At 31.1% G+C, this 27,845-nt stretch overlaps 1 protein-coding gene across 1 annotated transcript; it reads right to left on the minus strand.

Annotated features, from left to right (window-relative positions):
* Nucleotides 1–297: 297 nt before the first annotated feature.
* LOC143085107 (glucose-6-phosphate 1-dehydrogenase-like) lies at nt 298–27,826 on the minus strand. The gene is made up of 12 exons (XM_076261300.1): nt 27,554–27,826; nt 22,709–22,746; nt 19,649–19,757; nt 18,734–18,942; nt 17,147–17,308; nt 13,677–13,802; nt 12,790–12,883; nt 12,445–12,571; nt 10,216–10,305; nt 9,177–9,385; nt 8,537–8,706; nt 298–3,252 (listed from the first exon to the last, which is right to left on the minus strand). Exons 1-12 carry the CDS (start codon nt 27,776–27,778, stop codon nt 3,153–3,155), a joined length of 1,659 nt encoding a protein of 552 aa, XP_076117415.1. The 5' UTR covers nt 27,779–27,826; the 3' UTR covers nt 298–3,152.
* Nucleotides 27,827–27,845: the final 19 nt, after the last annotated feature.

Genomic DNA, 27,845 nt, shown 5'->3' on the forward strand with positions numbered 1-27,845 from the left:
TAATAATAATAATAATAATAAATTCTTTATTTAAAGAGGGTAACTCAATTAGAAATAGTCTAATTTTCATTGAGGCCCTCAAACAAAATACATGCATACAGTTAACATTCATACATTCATACATTAATTTACAATATATATTACTAGTATATACACAATTCAATCATTGAAATATACAAAGGGTAATAAATGACAATATTTGATATATTTTGTTAGAGGAAAACAAATTAGTTGACTTGCATATAATTTTCAAGAAAATGATTATAACTATGTTTCTTGAATAATTCCACATTAGTCTATAAGAATGCATTGCAAGCAATATTGAAAACCAAAATTGTTATCCATGTGTTTTCTACGTATTAGGGAGTACATTGTATAACCAAGATTAGACACACAAAAAGTTCTACTGTTATAAGAAGATTCCAGCTGAAGGTCTATTTTAAATCCCTAGTTTTCAACCTTTAAAATAATAGATAAAAATAAATAATGCTGTAAGTTTTTGATTCAAATTAGGTAATAAACATATCAAAATAAAACAACAAAAATCTGGAAACAACAATATCACAGTTTATACTAATACTAATAAATGTACTAATAACTCTCTGATGCAAAAATTCCAATGAAAAATTAAAACACTAGTGGCATGTTAGAGTTGGTCTTGACACATCAAAAAGGATGTTAGCCATAGTTGCCATAGATTGGGAAAAATCGTAAGAGTACCTTTTTATGACTTTTTAAGCTATAACAGATGTAAATAACAGATGTAAATTAAATTCAAAGCATCTTGATAATGATTAGAAAAAAAAAGGAAAAATGTTTGTTACTTCTGCTGATCATGATGTAAATGATCCCACAATTATTTTAAGCATACATAACGTAATAGAACCACTTTAATAAAGCAAAAGGAAAATGAATCAAGAAGATGAGAGGTATCTATCAATGTGTCAAAAACCCAACAACACCAACAATAGAAAACTTCTAGAGGTCTAAATACTGCTTGTAACAGCAAAAAAAGACAATTGACATGATTCTGATAAAAAATACATGAACATGAGAAAAATGAGGTATGTTAAATGGCAATTTATCTGCTAGTTCCAATCTGTAAATACAAGCAGTGTCAACCAATTGAATAGATTAACCAATATCATTACAATGTAATATCATAACTTTTTTTTTTCTTTTCACGAACAAAAAGTACTACTAAAGAAATTTTTATCCTCAAAAGCCAACTTTGGTCAAACAACAGCTAAAACAACAAATATACATTTTTGCACAACATAAGGGAATGTCTCTACATAATAAAGACAAGAGACTGCCAGTGTATATACTCCTAAACTAAAAGTTCTACAATCAACCAAATCTCTACGCATCTAGTAGACAGGTTACAATTTGAAAGAGAGAATAATTGTTCAATATGAACAAAAAAGAGATGGACAACAGATGACTAACGATGGCAAAATATTCAAAAAAATTATGCAAAACCAGTGCATTTATGTAAAGCTATAGACATAAAATGACATGAAAAATGTAAGCTATGGTTACATGTTTAGATATTATTCAAATCAAAATCCATGTTATGTAAGTGTTGTATATCCTGCTCCCCTTTTGTGTTTTACAAAAAAAATGAATATTCAAAAGACAAAATTTATAGACATACTAGTAGGTCATAAAAAATACATTGTGTGATTATATTTCAAGTTAGAAATAGAATTGGACAGATATAATCAGCAGAGTCTTTGTAATGTCTGTCACAATTTGGACAGGCAACAAGGCAAAATTAAATTTCTTCAATTATCAATATATATTTGGACTAAAAAAACTTTCACACATATGATCTACATTCAATCTTTAATTGTACCGTAAAAGTTAGTTTCTTAAACCTTATTTAAAAAAAAGTTAAAAAATAAACATCTAACAGACAAAACACTAACTACAGCAAACCTTTCATTTATTTTATGTACTTCGAAATTTTTTAATTCCTTTTTGAGCAATATTAATATTTATCTATTTGCAAATGGTTGTATGAAAATCCATTACATCTTTCCATTATATGCTTTTTGGTTTTATATAATTTTAACTAATTCAAAGTTAACTTTACAATCAGTATAAAAACATAAATATGTAAGATATATATTTCATAGAAACAAATTATATGTGTAACAGAAAACATTGCAATATAGTTTGTAAATAAATATATATAAACAAATCTCATATAATTTTTGGCTGGTGAAAAAAATAAATTTCTAGGTTTAAAAAACACGCTGAGATTCAGATTTGACAATTGAAAAGTTTGTTCATCAAAAGTTATAAAATCTGGAAATAAAAACAATCATAAATATATTGTGTTTCAAGGTAACCAACAATCAAATAAGAAAAAAGTCTCTCAACCAAACAACATTTATATTTATAAAAACTGTCATAATCATCTCCCTTTACTGCTTTGAGCAAAAGATTAAATGTCTATTGTATCATTGATCCAACCTATTAATACTGTAGTTCCTGACTTATTCTTCTCATCAATGATGAAATGTAATAACAAGTTTTATTAAACCATTTAAAAAAACACTCATGTTAAAGTTGATATTTCAGTGTTATAAAATAATTAATGTCAAAAAAGATTTGGGAACTTCATTTCCTAGTTTAAGATATATGTTGTTACAATTGACTTAAAGCACTTTTTGTTTTAAAATCTGTGTTTAAAAAAATTATAAAAATAGCACTTTTATTGGATATTTGTTTTATATAATTATTGCAAAAATAGTCCATTTTGTTAAATGCATGTCTTATTTGTTGTAAAAATAGCACTTTTAATCATTTCTAACTGTAATTATTTTCCATTAAGTTAAATCTATCACTGTTTTTCTGGAGCTGGTCAAATATTATCATGAGAGCAATCACTGTTAACTTTTCATCGTTATCAGTTTGTCTTGGAAAAAACCATTTTACTCATGATCTTCAACCTCGGTTTTACACACACCTGCTTATAACTAAATAACTGTTCTTTATATACAATTTTGAATGTATTTCTAACAAAGATTCTGAATAATTTATATCACAGATTGATACCCTGTGAGTCTGGAATCGTAAAAAATCTTCATTGCTGCCTCTACAGTAATAAATACTGTCATTCAAACTTTGATCTGTTCAGAACTTTACAATTTGCCAGCAGGTTCTGGCTTACTCCATTTGTATGTTCCAGTGTAGATAAAATCCCTGTCATGACAAAGTTTATCACTTTCTTTTGGACCACGGCTGAAAAATAAAACATTTTGAAAATATGTTCATATTTGCATGAAATTGAAATAAATGAATCTAAGTCTATTTTAAGTCTACAAACAAAACTGCTGTACATAGCTTTTGTAAACCTGTTTAAACACAGTATCCCATTCAGCAAAAGGAGTATACAATAACACAAAAATATCAGTCAATACTTAACTATGATACCACAGTTTCCCAATGATTAATTGATTGACTGATTGGTGTTTAACGTCACTTGTGCTATTTCATGACTGTTAGTTTTCATGGTGGAAGCCAGAGTGCCAGGAGAAAACCATAATCCTATTTAATTAATATTGGGAGTCAAAAACAACTGCCTCATACCGAATTTGACCTCATAACCTCAGTGTTGTGATATAAGTCTCTTTGACTTTATAAACTTACTGATTGAAGTTTTTATGATACTGCTGTTCACTCTATCCTCTATAGTTCAAAACAATACCTAAATATTTTTCATGTTTTTCTGTATAGTTTGTTTTGTGCATTTCTCCAGATTATTGTGTTGCTGAATGAAATCTTCTATGAATAGACCATTTTCATATTACAGACTTTTGACTTGAAATATATTTTTCTGACAGGTTACCTGCTCTGTGGTTGGACACCCTGGTACTTGGTCAAGCAGCAGCAACGTAAATAAGTAAATTGAAGATTTTAATCAGTACAATTTGGAGGGAAAGTTTACTGTTTAATGCTTCCTATACATGACTTAATCATGAGAAAGCAGTACTTTTTCCACAATAATTGCACATTTTATAAATTTGATTTTACTTATTTTGGTTGCTCATAATTGACAGAGTACCAGGATGTCTTACCACAGAGTGATTATCCTGTCGAAGAAATATAGAAACCAGAGTCAAAAGTCAGTAATATGAGAATAGACTATTACAGCTAACAATATTAGGTGTAGGATGGCATGATTTTTATTACAGCAGGATATGTAAATTGAGATAGCTTTCATTAATAGTACAATTCTTTTTAAACTACAATTTTATCTTTCATTAATAGCACAATTCTTTTTATACTATAATTTTCTATGAAACCCTTTTATAGAGTCATGTGCTTCTTCTATTAAGTTTTTAGTGTGTGTTCTTAAATGTACCTTTTGTTAATTTACTGATGACATTAAAAAGGGGGAGGGGAAATATCATAATTTTTTTTTTACACCTCCACATTTCCATATGCCTGTCACAAGTCAGCATCCTCATCAGTAGTGGACAAATGGTATTAGAAGTGGGGCTTTCCAGTTGTTATTGTACAAAAAACCAAAAACACCAATTTGTAAGGTAACTATATATAAGGGTTATGACTATTAAACAGTAAATTTTAAGACCTTCAAATTGAACTTTACCAGTATTTAATGGTCTATGATGTTGTGTTGAAGTTTTGAAAGATTTGTTTAAATAGCATTATGGTTATCATATGGAAACTGCTTGTTTGGTTTTGAAACTATTGTGATCTAGTGTCACTGATGAGTTTTATGTAGAAGAAAAGCATGTCTGGAGTATCAAATAATAAGCCTGGTACCTTTGATAACTATTAAGGTAAGTAAAAGGCATAGCTCTGGAACATAACATTAGAACAAACGAACAAGGTGAATACAATAAAGCCCCAACTTCTAGATTGGAGATATAACCTAAAAAAATCTAGTTAGTGAGGTGTATTTGTTATTGATATGTAAAAAAAACTTGGTATGTAAATATATTTATTAATGATAAATGAAAAGTTAACAGAAACAATATATATCTCAGAAATTTATAACGTAATAGAATATACTTTACCAAGTACATAATAGACCCATAAATCTAAAATGCTAGATTTTCCTTGTAAGTTATCAATGAACATGTTTACAAAATTCTAGAAGATGTGACATTACCTTCATGGTAAAACAAAACTTTGACCTGATATGGGACCAAAAAATGAATGAAAAGGCAGGATAATGGGTGTGTGCACATACTGGAAAACATTAATGCCCTCTACTTTTAAAGTTGGGACATAAAATATTTTATATAAAAATCCAATCTTAACCATTTTTTTTAAATTCCCATCTTTGATGCCAGAATTATTTACAATTTCATTTCACTATAAGAAGCTTTTATTAAGTTCACTGATGAAAAGGGTATTGGTTGAAATAAACACAACCTTATATGACCCTACAACATTATGCACGTGCCTGACCAAAGACTGGAAACTTTTCAGTGGTTGTCTGATTTTTTGTAATTTGAAGAATTTCTTGTTGTGCAGATGATCTGTGGTAGTCCTTTGAGACTTATTATGATTTAAAGCTTTATATATTTTATAGACAACTGTCTATTATTGAAGACTGTATGTTGCCTTTTTGTCAATAAGTTCAAACCAAAGACTTATTAAAGCAAATGATATGTAATGCCTCTCCGCTAAGCATGAGGCATGAAAGTGCAAGACTGCTTGACTCAGAGTAATAAAATATCCAGGAAGGGTGACATGTGTTTCTACGAACTGTTACTTTGTGGACTAGCACATTAAAAATCTGTCTGAGCATGTAGGTCTAGTTAAAAGAAGGGTAAATTTTACAGCTGGATGTTAAACAGCCATAAAAGAGGCCCCTCATGGGGGGGTCCTAGTAATCACATAATCACCATTTTTTTGCCAATATAATCACACAATCATTAAATATTTGCTTATCTTTAGTAATCAAATAATCATAAACTAAAAATACAGTCCTAGATAATCAAATAATCATGAAATATTTGGCTTAATAATCAAATAATCATTAAAAAAACGGCCAAGTAATCACATAATCAAAAACCCCATGAGGGCCCTCATAAAACGCTGTCTCATGGACATTTACCATTATCTTCTTTTGTTTATATCTTAATATCTTGAGATTCATACTTCCAGAATGAATGTTCACATGTATAGATCCTCATGAATACATTAGAAATCCTTTGACGTTACAATTTCTTAAACTTTCAACAATGTCAAAATTATCTCTTCTCGTTGTGTTAGAAAGTTGGAAATTAGTAGAATATTTTAATGTACAAAAGACAATTAATTTCAGATAACTATGCTACAGTACATTCTATATATATTTTGTATTCCTGCACCATATTAACAGATAACAAGTACATGTAAAACTATTTGAATAAATATATGAAATATAATATAACTATAAAATATGAGATAAATTGCTTTTTTTCTATTGTTCTGTTTACATCAATGTGTCCTACTTTTTGATAAGTGCTCAATCTACCTACTATATTGCAGTTTGCATTCACACGAGAATTTGGATTAAGAGTGAATTTTCTGAATAAGTAGCATTTTTTCAGATTCAATACTAAATTGATTTCTGAATACTTATTTTTTTAAATAAATTTTACATGTTTGAGGAAACAATATTTAAAATGAAAAGAATAATATTATGCTAAGAAAAAGCTGTGTCATGTATTCATGCTTCGTTTTAAGCCAAAGTATAAATAGAAATGAAAAATAACATATCACAATTTGTAGAAATCTATAAAAAATATAGTTCTATTCTCATTGTTCAGGAATGTAACAAAAACGATTTATAAGCCTGCTTTAGTCTCCTTAGACTCTGTCCATCTGTAAGTCCCTGTGTACTTGAAATCCCTATCTGCCATGAATTCATCTGATTCTTTTGGTCCACGACTGAAAGGACACACAGAAAAAACACTACACTTACAACAACCAAACCAAAATATAAGACCAACACCAAGGTATACCAGGGTTACAATATATATATAAAAAAAAACATACTAAAAGAGAGATATTGAGATACAGTAAACTGAACACAAGTAAAATTGTTCAAAGCTACTGCCACACATAGTTGTTTAGTAATTGTTTATTCCATGCAAAATATATTTAACATACTGTGGATTCGTTAGTATTTTTGGGATACTAATTTTAGTGGAATTTGATTGTACTAGTATAGGTCAATCAAATTTAAATGTTCAATGGAGTACACATTTTCTATCAGCTTGCAATGTAGACTTTGGTAAAACCAAAAAGTCAAATATCCACAAAAACCTGTACCCATGAAAAATAAATGAATTCAAAGTAGATCATACCATTATGTCAATTTAGCCTAAGATCCAACTATTCTAATTAATTTATATAATTAAATAAGTATGAACTATTATTTTTTAAGAAAGAGAGGACAGTTTTTCACATCTGTATTTTTTCTTCTTTATGTGAATTCTGTTGCATTTGAGTAAGCAGTGAACTATTTGGTGGTTCAGTTAAGAAGAAAACAGATCATGTAATTTCTTTTTCAGAATCTAATTCTCCATGGGTGATGTGATTGGTTAAATATCCAAAGAACAGTACCTTGTTAACCAATCATTACAGTTTGGTTAAAACCATTGAAAATATTACCCATAGTTCATTAGATTCTGAAAACAAGGAAAAGGTGAATTGCTACTGAGTAAATATAAGGATACAACACAATGACGTTTAATAAAACCACATGCTAGTTAAATGATAATTTTTTAAGAAAAAAAAAAACATTTAAAAAAGTTGCATGCTAATATAGTAAATAAATGGAGTATCTTCAAGAGATGTCAGGTAAGCACCCTATTCAACAAGAAAGTTGTGTTGTTTTATAATATTAAATTTTATAATATTAAAGGTAACACAGAAAACAGAAAATGTTTTGAGAATATGAATTTTGTCATGCATCTGATTATGTATATCTGGTATGATGATAAAAATGTCTAGGTTATGTTTATTAGTAAATTAGAATTACCAAACAGTTTTAATTTCAAAAACATCACTTGAATATATATTCTAAACAATAAAATACACATGTTTGTTATATGAAGACATTCTTGATGTCAAAAACCAAATCTGAAAACTAGCATGACTAGTTGGATTAGATTTCTGAACCTTTTCATCATTTCTGTAAATTTATCCTTCTGTATACACTTGCTTTCCAAAATACTTATCTTCAAACTTTGGAACCTAATATAGAAGACAATGTCAAGTCCATTGTCTCTGAGTGCTATAACATTTCAAAGAGTCCATCTCCAATTGTTTTATATACAATTTAATATTCAATTATATTCCTTAATATTAGTTCATCAATCTTTAATAGAAGTATGGTATATTATAATTTAAATTATGTGGTATGAATTTGCAAATTCTAAATTATTTTCTCTGTTTGACTCTTTCAAGACAAACAATATATTACCTGCTTAAAATCTATAAATATACATTACAAAAAACAACATCCAAGGCATTACACCAAAACAACAGATCATCTTACCTTCCATAGACATAAGTAATAGGTTTTGGCTTCTCTGTTTCAATCTTGTTAAGTAATGGTGTAAATATTCTCCAGGCTTCATATAATTCATCAGATCTAACGAAGTTTATCTGGATACCAGAAAATACATCTAAAATCAACCTCTCATAGGCGTCTGGAAGTTTGAGATCCTGTAAATTATAAATAATTCTATACAATAAAATGTATTTTTACAATTGTAATGCTATAGAGAATTAAGAAGATGTGGTATGATTACTAATGAGACAATTCCCCCCTCCCCGAAACAAAATGATGAAGAAGTCATATTCTTACTAAAAACTTTTTACTTCACAAACTGTTTTTGTTTCAATTGGGTCTACCTATCAAGAATCCTTGTTGTTGCACAATGTATAACATTCCCTTGATATAGGTATATAACAATGAAAGTACCATGTTCAATAATTATATATCAATGATAATAATGGTCATTTGGAGATTTGAACTACTGGTATCATGACAGTGTTCATCCTTCCAAAAGTTTTATGCTGTCATAGAGTCATAAAACTTTTCTCCATTCTTTTGTATTGATATTTTCTAGGACTCCAAATAAGTGTTTCCATCTATAAATCCCATCTTTGGACTTATATATGGAAGAACTTGCCTTGTATCTAGAAGAGTAAGAGAGATCCAGCTCTGTTTCTTCGCAGTTGAAAGACATCCCTGGTGACTTTGCCATCATTTTAAGATATACAGCTTCATCAGGCTGTACTCTTATCACCAGTTCATTTCTCTTTACCTCCCCTTCAGGGAAAATATCTCCAGCAACATCTTTGAATTGTATCCTCACTTCTGCTTTTCTTTCATTCAATGCTGAAGAAGAACAATTAGTGTTTTCTACTATCATTATTCTATTATGTACATTATTGAGATATAATTTAATTTTGGATGTAACTCGTCTTCTGATTGGCTGACGTTGTTATGTTTACCAGCTCATAGACATAATTTTGTTATGAGACTGTGACATCATCAATGTTTTTTCATGGTTTACTCCAGTTTAAATTGAAATTTAGAATTAAATTATAAGAAATAACTGAAATATTTCTGCTGTCTATTCAAAATAACATAAAAAATGTGGTGCACACTGTAAAATAACCCACATTTTTTATGTTATTTCTTTATAGACAGAAAAAATATAACAGTCATTCCTAAAACACACAATTCCTGTTATCTTTCATGCAAAATTAACCCTAGATGAATTTGACAATTCTGTTTCAGCCCTTTTTAGCCAGATATCTTAATGTTGTAGCCTATCTAAGCATCTAAGCCTATCAAAGCATCTAAGCCTATCAAATGTTTGGGTCTGAGCATTACTAATAAAGTTAAATCCAGAGAGATATTTTGGAACTGCAAAATTTTTAAGTGTTTATGTGATGTGACATCACTGAAGCAGACTTTTTTTTAACTCCTCAAAAGGTAAAAGCTAAGATTACAATAATTACTTACTTCTTATGAATCCTTATTCTTTAACCTGAAAAGCCTTTTAAGGATGAGGTCAAGTGTTATGTAGGTAAATGGAGTACATCATAAAAGGTTTGTCTCAAGTCTTAATAAATGTCTGATGTTTAATGGTTCCAATTGAGACTATTGTTGCATAAATCTGTCTGAGGACGACCATCTTCCCATTTTAAATATATACTTGCCTTTTCCACATCTCAGTATAAAAGGTACACCATCCCATCTCTCATTTTTCACATGCAGCACAGCAGTAGCAAAGGTGGGAGTCACAGACCCTGAAAATAAACAAAAGCTTTGTGAACAAGTTATCAAAATCTAAAACAGCTTGTTTACAGTTCATCTGTACAGAGATCAACATATGGTTGATAGCTCAAAATACACAGCAAGGTAAAGTCTATAGATTTCAAAAAAATATCAGCCAACTTAACCAATAAAACTAACAAGAGTGCACACACTGAAATGTCTCGCCTTCTTTACTAATCATTGATATTATGTTGATAGGCCTATTAAGTATAAAGCTTTATTACAACTGTCACATAAACATTACATTAACCAAGATAACTAAACAAAGACTAATGAACCATGAAAACGAGGTCAAGGTCAGATGAACCATGCCAGGCTGACATGTACAGCTAACAATGCTTCCATAAAACAAATAACGTTGACCTAATACTTATAGTTTAAGAAAAATAGACCAAAACACAAAAACTTAACACTGAGCAATGAACCGTGAAAATGAGGTCAAGGTCAAATAAACCTGCGCTACTAAATTACTAATATATAAATCATAAAATATTTCCATACACTAAATATAGTTGACCTATGGCGTATAGTATCAGATAAAAAGACCAAAACTGAAAAACTTAACTTTGACCACTGAACCATGAAAATGAGGTCAAGGTCAGATGACATCTGTCCGCTAGACATGTTCACCTTACAATCATTCCATACAACAAATATAGTAGACCTATTGCATAAAGTATGAGAAAAACAGACCAAAACACAAAAACTTAACTATAACCACTGAACCATGAAAATGAGGTCAAGGTCAGATGACACCTGCCAGTTGGACATGTACACCTTACAGTCCTTCCATACACCGAATATACTAGCCCTATTGCTTATAGTATCTGAGATATGGACTTGACCACCAAAACTTAACCTTGTTCACTGAGCCATGAAATGAGGTTGAGGTCAAGTGAAAATTGTCTGACGGGCATGAGGACCTTGCAAGGTACGCACATACCAAATATAGTTATCCTATTACTTATAATAAGCGAGAATTCAACATTACAAAAAATCTGAACTTTTTTTTCAAGTGGTCACTGAACCATGAAAATGAGGTCAAGGACATTGGACATGTGACTGACGGAAACTTCGTAACATGAGGCATCTATATACAAAGTATGAAGCATCCAGGTCTTCCACCTTCTAAAATATAAAGCTTTTAATAAGTGAGCTAACACCGCCGCCGTTGCCGCTGCCGCCGCCGCCGTTGCCGCCGCCGCTGCCGCCACCGGATCACTATCCCTATGTCGAGCTTTCTGCAACAAAAGTTGCAGGCTCGACAAAAACAAGAATGTGTCCCTAGTACATAGATGCCCCAAAAACTTTATCCTGAAACTTGCACTTTCATTTTCTATGTTCAGTGGACCATGAAATTGGGGGGAAATCTCTAATTTGGCATTAAAATTAGAAAGATCATATCATAAGGAACATGTGTAATAAGTTTCAAGTTGATTGTACTTCTACTTCATTAAAAACTACCTCAACCCAAAACTTTAACCTGAGGTGGGACAGACGGACAGATGAACAAAGAACGCACAGACCAGAAAACATAATGCCCATAAATGGAGCATAAAAAGCAAACAGTTTCCTAGTCTGAGATAAACGTATCTTGAATGTAGAAGATAATATTTTGCTTGGTTTGTTCTTGTTTCCTCAATGATTTATACAAAACATGTCCTTTGATTTATATTGGGTTCTTTTCATCAATGATTTGTACCCAACATCTCCTTTGATTCATATTAGACTAAGTTATGAAAATTACCTTTAGGAACAGTAGGGTCATCAAGATAACCTTGTGTCTCATCTCCTTTACCACCAGGTTTTACCTACGTACTGGCCTAAAACTGTATCCTTAATATCTACTGACTATGGTGTGACAATTACCTTTAGGAACAGTAGGATCATCAAGATAACCTTGAGCCTCATCTCCTTTACCACCAAGTTTACCTACATACTGGCCTAAAACTGTATCTTTTATATCTACTGACTATGGTGTGACAATTACCTTTAGGAACAGTAGGATCATCCAGATAACCTTGTGTCTCATCTCCTTTACCACCAGGTTTACCTACAAACTGGCCTAAAACTGTATCTTTTATATCTACTGACTATGGTGTGACAATTACCTTTAGGAACAGTAGGATCATCAAGATAACCTTGTGTCTCATCTCCTTTACCACCTGGTTTACCTACATACTGGCCTAAAACTGTATCCTTTATATCTACTGGCTGGATGCTCTTCAATACTTTAACCTGAAATACAAAAATAAATGTTTAAGCAGTATGTCTGTTTTTATAATTTAAGTAGTAATTTTTATACCATCTTTTGGTGTGTAAGACACATTCGGGCATAGTACGCACCCCCCTTTTCACTATACTATATCAAATTCTAGCCAGGTACTAAAAGACATACAAGCCTGCAAGGGAATAAAATGAACTACTATAATCCGACATCCCAATAGATAACAGACCTTTTCATTACGTATGTCCTCAGCATTTGTAGTAGGTGGTTTTTCCATAGCTACTAGGGTTAGTATCTGCATTAAATGATTCTGCATCACATCTCTGTTAAATAAAAATTATATAAATATATACCCAATCCAAATTAATATTTATAAACCATATGAAGTTCATGGGTACAATGTAGATTCTTATTCCAAATCGACATCATTTCATATAGGATAAATATATTTTATTTGAGTGTCACACATTTATTGATACAGTACATATACAAAATGACAACTTTTCTTTGGCTTAAACAATAAAAATGTTTGGTCCAAAATATATACAATATAATGTCAAAATGAAGTTTAACGCTTTTAAATTGATATGATATGTATCATGGCAAAACAATCTAAGCTACTTTCAATCAACAAAAAATATTGTAATTTCAAATTAACATAGCTAAAACCATTTCCTCCTTCAACAGCATCTACATAATTGGTTATTGTTTTTATTTTTGAGGTAATGTTACTGTCTTAATGTTCAATGATGTATATGTATTTATCAAATATCTTACAACTCCTTTTATTTAAGGAATGACTGTAATATTTTTTCTGTCTTTGAAGAGATAACATAAAAAATTTGGTGCACACTGAATAACGCGCGTAGCGGGTTATTTAACAGTGTGCACCACATTTTTTATGTTATTTCTTCAAAGACAGAAAAAATATTACAGTCATTCCTTATTAATTTTTTATTATTCATAATAAACCATGAAAAACGTTGTTGACGTCACGGTCACATGACTAAATTATGTCTAAGGGATAACAACAAAATAACGTCAGCCAATCAGAAGTCGTGTTACATAGATTTAACATAGATAACTATGATCATTTAATAATTACTGGTCTTGTACCTGATGATTCCAAACTCATCAAAGTATCCACCTCTTCCTTGGGTACCAAATGGTTCTTTAAAGCTAATAACAACAGAAGCTATTCCATCTCTGTTCCAGACAGGACTAAAAATTCTGTTGGCAAATCTACAAAGAAGACACTGTATATTATATAGATGAAATATTAAAAAACATTCCAATGCATGAGGCAGAAAATCAAAGGAGTAGGTCCGGTAAGGGCCGATTTTGGACTCAAATTTCAAGTTCATCTAACGAAAGATTTTGGACACTTTTTAAACACTTAAGTGTCTATTTCAATTGATTCAATAAGTTTTTGGGAAAGATTTTAACTGATTTAGTCATTAAAAACAGATGGTATTTGTCAAAAATGAAAGTGGCCTCATCCGTGTTCATCCTCAACCTTTACATATGTTATGTATTATTACCAAATACAACTTACATTTCAATATTATGAATGAACACGAATGCGGCCACTTTCATTTAAGACGGAAACCGTCTAAAATTTAAATAAAATGCTAAAATTGTGAAGATTTCAGTAATTTAGCATGACTTAATGATGCTAGTACCCGATATATGGACCATAATTTGGTATTCGGCCTTTAGTTTCTTTTTGTATCCTTTTTTATAAGTTCTAAAATTTTAACTTTTATTTTGTGGGTTGTGTTGGTGTTAGAATAGTATGAATGGAACAGTTGAGTTTTTCGAGAAAAAATTAATACATTTTGATTCACCGTTTACGTGACAGGAAACCAAACAAGAAACCAATCTTTATTTTCTTTATTTTGCACAATATAATTCAAAAGGCATAAATAATAAACACCATTACTAGTGTTACTTGCTTCATGTTAATATTTAAAATCTATTTTCTATGTTATATTAAAGTTTTTTTAAACGTGACAGGAAACCATAAGAAACCGAAAGCATTTTTTTAGTTTTATTTTATTGCAAAATCTGCTTAAAATAATCTGAACAGTACACTTTTCCTTAAAATCCATCTTAAATGTAACAGTATTATAAAACTCCTAAATATGTGCTTGTTTTGAAAACAATTAGTACAATTTATTCAGAATTTTCCATATTTTCTTCATTGATACAGGATACCATAATCGTTGTATCTTGATGTTTTGGCCAAAAAAATATATTTATATTTGGTTTTGAAATTCCAGTTATATAAAATTTATTCCAAATCATTGGCAATGTAAAATTCTTTAAATCCAGTAAAGAAAAAAACTTTTAACTTGGAATTAAAATCTTTAAAATAGGCACCATGTGATATTTGTGACCTGTACACCATCTACATGGTTTCCACATTTTAACCTACTTTAGTGGGCTAAAATCAATAAAGTACTTCGTTTCAAGTCATGCCTGGTAAAAGTTTACTTTTCCTTTGACAAGTTTATTGCGTTTCTGAAAAGTGTTTGCTGAACATGAATAAAAAAAAATAATTAAAAATTGTGACAAAGTTACCAACTTTGTACATTCCAAGTGTAACGGTATATTAACATGCATTTTTCATTTAATTATCTTTATTCACCTAAAATATCTAGTAATATTTACTGCTGAAGCAAAATCAATACAACGAACATCGACACCATGATAAGAGACGTAATTTCGATTGAATTTTCCAAGGACCCTTTACATCGTTATTGGGAAACGTAGTGTGTTTAAACGTCGGTCAAATCTGAAATCGATTTTGTCAAGTCATTGGGCATTTATTTTCAACCAAGATCGTATGTAACATTATGCACATAGGAAAAATAATAGACCCCCGGCGCAATCTCTTTGAAAATTGTATTTTCCTTTTTTAAACAAGTCGAAACAAGTCTACAGATTATGTTTGCTAACATCCCGTTGGAAACAAAAACAATGTTTAGAACTAGTATATCGTATGTCCGGCTGTAAGGGCGTGATCACATGTTAGTCACATGTTTTACGTATGACCGGAAATGATTAGAACTTAAGGACAAAAACAATTTTAATAAATAACTGGACTTCTGTTTCGTGTGAAATGTAACGCATAACGATAACGTCATTTTCTTACTTAATTATTACGAAGATCAAAACAAGAATGTAAATCATCTCTGATTTACCTGTTTGAACATCTCGCGAGAGTTCATATTTGCATATTGTTTTTAAGAATTCTATTACAACAAAGCAGATTACATCATCTAAAATTTGCATTACGAAATCGGACACAAAAGTCACGCCACTGTTATTACATCTGCTACATAAATACTTATAGTTCTCGGCATTTTCTTCTCACTATTCTTATTGGTCGATGTTCTTTGTTATTTGAAGGCAAAAGTTACGAATTTGCCGGTGACGATTATCTATAAATCAGTCAGCGTTATGCTCTTCGGACGCAAAAAGTAACGCGAGAAACGACACAAAAATACGGTTGTAGAATCTTTGAAATTCGTATATTTTAATTTTTTTTCTAGGGAAGAGTAGCATACACTTGTATGTTGATAAAAATAATGGCATCTTTAGATGTAGTTACAACTTTTCTTACAGTAATTCACATTTTATCACTTTTCTATAGTTATAGGAAACGGAGCCCAATAGCAAATTATGGTCCATATGTACATTGTATTGTCAAAAACAGCCCATTTTTATGTAGCAGAAGCATTCTACTTTCCAGTAAATATCTAAAAGATTACATTTTCACAATTTTGTAAAACTGCTATATTTTGGGGCCAAAAAGTGGTCTTACTGAACCTTCTCCTTTCAAACTTATACATATATTCTTTCACTACATTTTAAAAAGGCAATGCAAAATTAGATGAAGTCCAGATTCCCCAATCACTTTTAGAATAGAGTTATTACTATTTAAAACAGGTATGTTTCAAACCAAAAAGCTGGGAAGCGAAAGGCATAAAATACTTAAAACAATTAAGATGAAAAAGTATGTTACCAGTGGCGGATCCAGAAATTTTCATAAGAGGGGGCCCACTGGCTGCCTAAAAGGGGGTGCTCTTGCCATGCTTCAGTGATTCCCTATAAAAACAAACTAGTTTTTTCCCAAAAAAGGGGGGCCCGGGCCCCCTGAAAAACCTGCAAAACTCTGTCCTTGGTAACAGACAAAAAATTTGACTAAGGACAACTTTACCTATAAAGGAAGTCACAGTTTGAGTATTATACAATACAATATACTGCTTTTGACGTATCAAATTCTCTACATGGCCACCTGATGATTCAATTTTAATAGAATTACCAAAAACAGATCTCTATTTGTTCCATATACATTTGTACAAAAATGACCCTATGAGGATGAGATATCTAAAATTTTCTACCCTACTAAAGGTTATTTAGCCTTAGAAGCCTTAGAAGGGTTGGCAATTTCAGATATCTCAAGACTCATAGGGCTGTTTTATGATACAATCAATGGCATTCACCAGCAGTGAATAATAAGGTTATTAGCCAATATAAATACCAAATTATACTGTGAGGTGATAATTTAAATTGTATACCTTAAAACCATGAGATTCTGTACCATTTCTTTCCCAAGGTAATGATCTATCCTGTATAGCTCCTCCTCTTTAAATAATGCTGACAGATGATTGGACAGTCTGTTTGATGATTCTAAATCTTTTCCAAAAGGTTTCTCAACAATCACTCTTGTCCATTTATCACTGAAATAAATTATATTTCATGTATTATGCAGATTAAGATTTCAGACCTATACATTAATGATTGAGGAAAAATGAAGGAACCTTAAGTGAGCAAGCACAAATACTTCACATATGCCATATATTTTTAATATGAAATTTTTAAACAGCTCCCCATCTGAAAAAAAAAATCCAACCCATTTCGGAGAGGAAAATGCTGCAAAAAATAAACACATGCATTTATCAATCCTTTCATGACATTTTGAAAGACTCAACCAAAATTAAAATGAAGATTCCACAATGACTTTTTTATAAAATATTAAAGTAAAAATATTCAGAAAAGTTTTTCATAAATTTAAAATAAAGTTTAACATTAAATTTACAATTCTATGAAAATACAGCAAAAGATTGATTGATTTAAGTGTTAAACACCAATTTAGTCACTATTGTGCTATTTTGTGGGGTTCAGGTTGTATTGGTGAATGGAGCTCAAGTGCCCAGAAAGAACTACCAGCCTTCTACATGAAAACTGACAATCCTAGCCAAATAAGATTGGAGTCGAGACTTACCTCTTTGACATGCATATAGCTTTTAGATTAAGGGTGACAGATTCATACACAGTTGGTAGAAGAGCTAGATAAAACCTTACCTCTTTGACATACAGGTATCTTTTAGATTGAGGGTGACAGATTCATACACAGTTGGTGGGAGAGCTAGATAAAACCTTACCTCTTTGACATACATGTAGCTTTTAGATTGAGGGTGACAGATTCATACACAGTCAGTGGAAGAGCTAGATAAAACCTTACCTCTTTGACATACATGTAGCTTTTAGATTGAGGGTGACAGATTCATACACAGTTGGTGGAAGAGCTAGATAAAACCATACCTCTTTGACATACAGGTAGCTTTTAGATTGAGGGTGACAGATTCATACACAGTTGGTGGAAGAGCTAGATAAAACCTTACCTCTTTGACATACAGGTAGCTTTTAGATTGAGGGTGACAGATTCATACACAGTTGGTGGGAGAGCTAGATAAAACCTTACCTCTTTGACATACAGGTAGCTTTTAGATTGAGGGTGACAGATTCATACACAGTTGGTGGGAGAGCTAGATAAAACCTTACCTCTTTGACATACATGTAGCTTTTAGATTGAGGGTGACAGATTCATACACAGTTGGTGGAAGAGCTAGATAAAACCATACCTCTTTGACATACAGGTAGCTTTTAGATTGAGGGTGACAGATTCATACACAGTTGGTGGAAGAGCTAGATAAAACCTTACCTCTTTGACATACAGGTAGCTTTTAGATTGAGGGTGACAGATTCATACACAGTTGGTGGGAGAGCTAGATAAAACCTTACCTCTTTGACATACATGTAGCTTTTAGATTGAGGGTGACAGATTCATACACAGTTGGTGGGAGAGCTAGATAAAACCTTACCTCTTTGACATACATGTAGCTTTTAGATTGAGGGTGACAGATTCATACACAGTCGGTGGAAGAGCTAGATAAAACAATCTATTACAGCTGCCTTTTTGTTCTATGGCTTTGTTCAGTTTAGAGAAATCACCAGGAGAGTCGTAACTACCAGCTATATATTCATTGATTTTGAAAAATTGCTCTACTTTTTGTTCCTCTCCATTTTTTATCTAAAAACAAAGAAAATACAAACCTACAATGAGGGAAGTATTATACAAATAAACAAAAACAATCACCTGAACAGTGAGATATTGCTTGAAAATAATACATAATGTATTCTGTGTATTCTGTAAACAGGAAGTTGGTGAGCAATGGTTGTGAAAACACATCACAAGGTATAGCATGCTCACATGAAGGTTGCTTTCAAATTTCAATTCAGAGAGCCTCAATCCAAAGTTCCATAACAAAATTATGACATTTACCATCCTGAGGATATATTTATTCCTTACAATGCATTTAATCATTTTCAAAATATAAAATGTGATGTTCATTTTTAAAAATACTTGAAAATTTACTTTACTATGAATAAAAGATGGTGTAGACGTCACTGATATACAGCAATTGGACAACACAGGAAAAATCATAAAACTCATCTAAGAGCCAAAAAACAGTCTTCAAGAATGGAAGATACATATAGTCAATTTACCATAAAGCTTAAAATGTCCAAATTGTAGATGGTTGTAAATAAATCTAAGAGAGACAGACTACTGAAGATTTTCTCAACACTAAGCACCTTATATATGTAATCAAAAACAACCCTGACAAAGTTCTGGGCTTTGGAGATGCTCATAGAATGCACAAGGATGTGAAAAACATTCTAGTCATCAATACTTTGCCTTTTTTATTTATACATGTAACACTTGTGTTTCTGTTTACCTTCATGAAGGGCAGTGTTTTCTTTTTGATATCATCCACAGTAAGCTTACTTCTGGAATAACCAATAAAATATGTCTTTGGTGGTAACAATCCATCTCTAAACAGCCACCTACAAACATAAAATTGTGTTATTTACTGTGTGCTACAAACAAAATGTGCATTTGGTGAAAAAGTCAATTAAAAACTTTAAGCTTAAAATTTCCTTACATTTGTTTAATTAGATATAGGAAGATGTGGTGTGAGTGCCAATGAGACAACTCTCCATACAAATAACAATTTAAAAAGTAAACCATTATAGGTTAAAGTACGGCCTTCAACACGGAGCCTTGGCTCACACCGAACAACAAGCTATAAAGGGCCCCAAAATTACTAGTGTAAAACCATTCAAACGGGAAAACCAACGGTCTAATCTATATAAAAAAAATAAATTAAACAACTCTGGGGCGGATCCAGCAATTTAAAACAAAAGGGGGGAGGGGGTAACTATATGTTCCCATTCAAATGCATTGAACATCAAAAATAAATTGGGGAGGTACTTATAATTACCAATGTCAGAATTATTTTTTTTATCGCTATCAATCTGAAGCTTACCACAAACATTAAAATTGTCTAAAATATTGGCGATTACCATAACACTAAGATATTTCATGTTATACTTTTAATATCATCTCTCCTGATATGCACTTGGAAATTATTAGGACCAGCCTTAACATATTTATGTATTTTAACACATAGTTTTCCAAAATCCCAACATATTTGCCTTTAAAATATTTCATCGAAAAAAACCATTATTATATGTAATACAAGCAAAATTAACAGCATGCATAACACTTTTTATAGAAATTTTCCATATCATTTTTTTCAATTCAACTTTTACCTCAGAGTACAAAGGATTATTTCTTTTTCATTTTCTCACGATGAAAAGTTATTTTTAAAAAATAATAAGGGAAAAACAAACAAAGGGTTACAAAATAGAATGAAACACTATCTTTTAATAATTTATCATGGTTCATTTTAATTTTAAATGTCACGAAAATTTGAAATTGAGCTTTCTTCATAAACCAAAGCTAAATATTTTAAATATTTTTTATTTGTTTTTCAGGGGTCCAATTTAAGCCTTTTTATATACTGGCCAGTGGGACTAGTGGACTGAAAAATATACTAGTCAGAACTTCAACAAGAGTGCACACGCTGAAATGTCTCGCCTTCTATACTTATCATAAATTTTGCTATATATGTCTCTGATATTATGTTGATAGTCCTAAGTATAAAGCTTTATTACAACTGTCTCATAAACTTAACATTAACCAAGATAACTAAACAAAGACCAATGAACCATGAAAATGAGGTCAAGGTCAGATGAACCATGCCAGGCAGACATGTACAGCTAACAATGCTTCTATACAACATATATAGTCGACCTATTACTTATAGTTTAAGAAAAATAGACCAAAACACAAAAAATTAACACTGTGCAATGAACCGTGAAAATGAGGTCATGGTCAAAAGAAACCTGCAATACTGACATAAAGATCAATAAAATATTTCCATACACCAAATATAGTTGACCTATGGCATATAGTATTAGATAAATAGACCAAAACTCAAAAACTTAACTTTGACCACTGAACCATGAAAATGAGGTCAAGGTCACATGACATCTGCCCGCTAGACATGTACACCTTACAATCATTCCATACAACAAATATAGTAGACCTATTGCATATAGTATAAAAAAAACAGACCAAAACACAAAAATTTAACTATAACCACTGAACCATGAAAATGAGGTCAAGGTCAGATGACACCTGCCAGTTGGACATGTACAACTTACAGTCCTTCCATACACCGAATATACAAGCCCTATTGCTTATAGTATCTGAGATACGGACTTGACCACCAAAACTTAACCTTGTTCACTGATCCATGCAATGAGGTTGAGGTCAAGTGAAAACTGTCTGACAGACATGAGGACCTTGCAAGGTACGCACATATCAAATATAGTTATCCTATTACTTATAATAAGAGAGAATTCAACATTACAAAAAATCTGAACTTTTTTTTCAAGTGGTCACTGAACCATGAAAATGAGGTCAAGGACATTGGACATGTGACTGAAGGATACTTCGTAACATGAGGCATCTATATACAAAGTATGAAGCATCCAGGTCTTCCACCTTCTAAAATGTAAAGCTTTTAAAAAGTTAGCTAACACCGCCGCCGCCGCCGCCGCCGCCGCCGCCGCCGGATCACTATCCCTATGTCGAGCTTTCTGCAACAAAAGTTGCAGGCTCGACAAAAATGACATTCATATGTCAAACACCAATATAAATGATAGATGTTCACTTTTATTTTCATGCTTTCTTTTACATGTACATATATACATAAATGTAAGGCAAGTAAAAGAGAGTCTTGATCCTGATTTTGATAAAGGCTTTGATAATCTCAATGATTTTCTTTATCAAAATCAGGATCATGGACAGAAAAAATGTCAACATGGTCTTCAACATCACCACAATCCTATCCTTTATTCCCCTAGATTTTTTGTGCAGTTCTGATTGTTCATGAGCAAATTTTTATGTAAACAAACTAAAATTGTGATGCAACCAGCGATTTTTATTTACAAAAACCACCAGTTGACAAAATCGAATGGTCCGACGCAAAGTCTACTGGTCTTAGAACACCAGTCCAGCGCTAATTTTGATCCCTGTTTTTATTTTTCAAGAACATTATTTATATGTTGCAAATAAAACATAACACTAAGACAATTTCAAAGGTAATTCATGATGCATCTAGAAACAGAATTACAAAAAGGTAAGAAACCATTAAGCATGAAAAAATCTATAATATAAAGATAAGAAGATGTGATATGATTGCAATTGAGACATAGATGTGGTATGGTTGCAATTGAGACATATATCTACCAAAGTTCAAATGAAATGGATGTAAGCAATTTAAGGCAATTGTACAGACAGCTTAAATGAAAATATTCAAATGCCATGTTTCTAAGACACACCTCTCTTTAAATAGCATCTTAGGGTTTAATTGGGGATTACTTACCAAAGTGTAGGGTATATTTTCTTCTTTGCAAGATCTCCCTACAATAAATAAAAGAAATACAGCTTAATTTTTTTTTTTTTTCATATATGATAACCACTTTTTTTTCAAAAAAAGCAAACAAAGTTAATTTTTATAAAATTTCCATTATTTTATCTTATACATGTCATAAGGAGTTGATTAACAATATCAGTTATCTTAACTTATTTGTAGGTCTTATCTTACTCATCATTCTTGCTGCTTACCGTTTCTCTCAATCTATTTAATTTTGGATCATGGTTCAGAAAAACATGAAACTGGCAATAAATCCTGAAAGGTCAGAGCTCTGTCTGATAATTTTAGGAAGTAGTAAGCATGGTAAGTGGTCCGAGACCACAATTGTCGTCCCTTGATTTTCGTTGTTCACGAATATAGTCCCTAGTGTTGACAGTGGGTTACTTGCCATTAATTTGTATACCCCTTCCAAATTTATTTCTCCATGTTTAATGCCTCAAATGGCAAGTAGGGGGGTGAAATTACACTGTAAAAAATTTGGGTCCAAAATTTGAAAGGAAAGTAGTGATTTGGTCCAGCTGAAAAAGGTTGAAAATTAACACTTTGGAAGCTGTCAAAAGATTCCAAGACGCCCTAAACATAAAATTGTCCATATTTTGAGTTAGAGCCGATGAAGTTTTCTATAATTTTGATATAATTTGTCCCAACAGTAGTACAACACACTGTAAAAGTTTCTTTGAGAATTCGCAGGTAGGATTTTTTTTATTTTCATTTATGTTCTAAAAGAAATGCACTACGAAATAATTGTGTTCTCGGACCAAGTAGATGGATCTTGTCATTCATAGAATTTATGTCCATTTCATATTTTCTCTAAATCTTATATAATTTCACAATAAGACAACTGTGTCCATTTAAATTCTAGCAAAAAAGGTTTTTTTTCAATTTTTTTTTTACAAAAATTAAGGTTTTCCAAGAACTACAGTTGTGTTTCCTTTTTTCACCATGAGAACAATGAAAATCATAAAACATAATTTTAGGAATATATCTCTGATTAATTTTACCCTTGTGCTATATTTTTTTTTTTAAAGAAATCCAGTCAAACCAATTTTGAATTATTGAACAATTAATCAAATGTTTGATTAAGAACTTTTTAAATAAACATTAGGTCCCATAACTCAATTACAACTTTTTTAAAGGGAACTTTTTTTATATAATCATGATTAACCCTTTGCATAAACAAAACCAATTATCTATATTCATGAAGGCAATCATGAATTGTCAAACAAGAGACAGACAGACAGAATGATTTTGTAGAGCACCTCTAAATCTTGGGCCCTTATATCATGTATATTAGTCATAAAACACACATACTTAACCATGTGAAAATATCTAAGGCTTTTTATTTACTTATGTCAGCTAAAATCTTTCAATATCAACTAAACTACTTTAATTGACCTTTCTTTATTTTAAAACAAGATATCATGAAATTAAATATTTTATTACTTTCAACTTTTTTTAAAGACAACTGGGGCATAAGTAACAATACATCTTATCAAACTTCATGCATGCTTAGATCTAAGGTTGTATATGACATCCTGTTACTAACTTCCTAGTATATACCTATGTATAAGAGTGTCATTGTATATGTAAAGAAGGACTAACCACATGGAAAAAAATCTACTACCTTAAGGACATCTATATGGAAATAAAGAAGAAATGAGGTGTTTTTTCCCTGTCAACTTGTTATTGATTTCACTTTTAGTTTTAATCATCTTATATCTGCGACATTATTGAATATTTCTACACTTTAGTTAATCATTTACAAACTTCATTACCATATAAAACCAATAATTTACTGACTTTGAACAGTTGTTAAAATGAAACTTTCATCATAAGGATTACATGGAGATGTGGGTTGGAATTGTCAGTCTCAATGAGACAACAACCCCAAAACACAAAACACCCAGAAAAGATGAGGTTAAACAAACAGTCCTGAACAACAAACAAATAATTAAAAGTGTCTAAACTATAAGTCATGCAGTCTCTTAAATTGTTCCAAAATTTAGACACTTTGAGAATAAATATCAAGGACTAATAAAGATGTGCCTTCAATTAGACTATTTTTTATATTACCAACTTTTGACCCCAGAATTTTTGTCTTTTCAAGAACTTACATGTACATGTACATTTTGTACCTATTCTGTAATAAGACATTCTGGTACAAACATGTAATCAATGCAATTTAGGGGAAAAGTGAATTGTTTTCCAATTGTTCTGTCATTTTTTTATTATAAAAAACACAAAACAGAACTTATATATAAATGCAACTTTGAGGATTTTTTTCTAATATAAATGCTTTTTCATTTAACATGTTGAACATGTGGATAAAAGTTGTTTTTATTAATGTTTTAGGCTCTGATGATATTTATAGAATTCATTATTCAGTTTCAAAATAAAAGACCAACAGGAAGCATAAATCATAATTTTGGAATTATCCATAACTGCCTTATAACAGTGCAAGCTGTTTATATCTTTTAATGTCAAAAATCATAACTCAAAATATTTTTTTAACAGCTGTATGAATAGAAACCACACTTGTCAGCCAATTTTATACTATAAGCTTTATATATGTATGCTATAATTACAACCATATATTTTCAGATGTAAGTCAGCATGCAAAACTTCATCTCAAAGAGTATCCCATACAAAAACATGGAATAATATCGCATGAATATGAGAGCACAAAAAGGAGGAGGGGGCAACAATGCTAATTAATGGTCTTTTCAAAAAATACTTATTCATAAATACTAATTTGCATATATTTGCCACCCTTTACCTCTGCCAATGTCTGAAATACAATTTCAAAGGTTTCAATAAGCTTCTAAGTACTATATTTCATAAACTACAGTGTACTTTTAAATCAGTAGTGGTCCACCCATTTATGGGCCTCAGGTAAGATAATTTATATAACTATACACCATGTATACATGTTACCCTATCAAAATCAATAAAGTATTGTTATTTAAGAATTTAAACTAACTTCCTGGTCTGTTCCCTTTGTTATTAACATGTGAAATTTTACAGGGGAGAAATGCATATAACTGAAAGTGTTCTGATAGGTTTTTTTTTACCAGTTAGGTTTGAAAAATCATATTCCTGTATGGTATTAAAAAAAGAAAATATGAAATGTCCTAAGTAAAGTTGAAATTTAATAAAGAACATGAATCACACAGATTCAGCTAGACTTTTTAAATTCATCTTGCTATAAGGTTTTACATGTATGAAATACTTGGGAAAGATTCCTTCATGTTAAATTAAAATCTAAAAGTACTTAGTTGTCTTTAAAGGTTGAATATGCACTTATGACCAGGAAAATTCTACAAATATCAGTCAGGTTGTAATCCAATATACATGTATGTAGTATACATTTATACCCAGAAACCTACACAAAATTCTGTATACCATGGTACAAATGTATACTAATTATATACATTGTATACATGTATACTTCAAATAATTATGACCGACAGTTTTGACCTCAAATCAATAGGAATCTCCCCCTTATCATTTGCTGATACTAGTAATACACTTTTGTGATCATAAATCTAAGTAAAGTTGCATTCCATATGTAGTCTCTTCTAAGTAAGTATGACCTTGCCCTTTAACATGGTGACCTCAAAATAAAAAGGAATCTTGAGTTACATGTAGCATCCTAAAACAAAATGATGTGACAAATAAGTCGACAAATGTGTATCCCCTGCCTATGCTGCTAAGGACTACATAGTTGCTAGTCTGTATGATGATCTGGAAGGGTCCTTTATAACTCTTTTCTTTAATTTTTAGGTCATTTTTCTCTATTCTTTAATACATGTTATTTATTTTGCCTATTATGAAAACCCTCATCCAGCCCCTCTTGAATAATATGATGAGGTGTATCACATTCCCCAATCTAGATTCTATGATAACTTTCCACCTTAGGCTGTCAAATTTAATAAAAATTCCTCTTAAATTTCCATCATTGAATAAACATGGCCTTTATACATGTTATATCAATAATTTCTGTGTCATTTGGGATCATTGCACATGTTGCAAGGGTTTGAAATCATCATTTGGGGACTAAATAATCGTCTTTTAAATAACCAGTATTAAATTAAAATTCATGTACAAAATATGTTTATATGTATATATTACAATGTATTATACATGTTATATCTTAAAAGTCTCTCATAAATCTTTTTAAGATTGGTGCATACAATGCAAATGTTTTATTTAAATGTTTTAAATCTATTTATAATGTGAATCTCATTTAATGTTTGTATGTGGTGAGACCAGAGACATATAATAACATATTAAATCTGAATCTATAAACTTTAATTTTTAGTATTTAAAAAAAATTTACATTCGAAAGTTTTTAATTGTTTGATTTTTTAATTATAATTGTTCAGAACTTGTTAACTGGATATTGACTTAAAGTTAGAATCACATTTTAGATTGACTCTGACATTTGAATGGATTTGCAAGTTGAATAAAAACTGTAGTAGTGTCAAAATATAGGACAAGAAATAAACCAACACTTTAAAATAATATTGTGTATATATGTGCATTAGCGTAAACAAGGTAAACAGTGTGCACATTGACTGTGCAAAATTTGATAGGAATATTCGTATGTGTCATCATTTGACCTCATCTCTCGCTTGTAAAGGTTATCTGGGAGATCAAATTCAAATATCTTGTACAACTAACTGACTAAAAGAAAAGAGAAAGAAGAAATGCAGTAAAACTGAAACCAGTTAACAATGACATTTCAGATCAATGTCACTGTTTTTAGGGACTAACAACACAAAGTGTACTTACCGATGCACCTAAAACAACAAAAACATGAGATGCTGCTCCACCCTCATAGGCTAATTCATCCCTCAGGATGGAAAGCATATCAACTTTCCCTTGCACTGCCATTTTCCCCAAATACTCGTCTGCTACAGGAAGTAAAATGTCGACTTCCGTTTCCCTAAAAGTGGGCGTGTCACATTTAAGACCCCTCTGTTTTTCTATAAATTCTTTTTTGTATTGCCTGTACATTAATTTCTGTGTCTGAAAACTGTTGATATCAATGGTCAATAACCGTTATATCAAGGGTTTGATCCAT

The sequence above is a fragment of the Mytilus galloprovincialis genome, chromosome 1, assembly GCF_965363235.1.
Source record: "Mytilus galloprovincialis chromosome 1, xbMytGall1.hap1.1, whole genome shotgun sequence".
Lineage (NCBI taxonomy): Eukaryota > Metazoa > Mollusca > Bivalvia > Mytilida > Mytilidae > Mytilus > Mytilus galloprovincialis.

What these genes read in the sequence shown, in the direction of transcription:
- LOC143085107 (XM_076261300.1), bottom strand. Translation starts at nt 27,778, where the DNA reads ATGTACAGGCAATACAAAAAAGAATTTATAGAAAAACAGAGGGGTCTT. An exon ending in GCTACATGTATGTCAAAGAG is followed by an intron (nt 17,309 to 18,733) that starts GTAAGGTTTTAT and finishes AATTTATTTCAG; the next exon opens with TGATAAATGGACAAGAGTGA. An exon ending in TGATCCTACTGTTCCTAAAG is followed by an intron (nt 10,306 to 12,444) that starts GTAATTGTCACA and finishes GTTTATTTTCAG; the next exon opens with GGTCTGTGACTCCCACCTTT.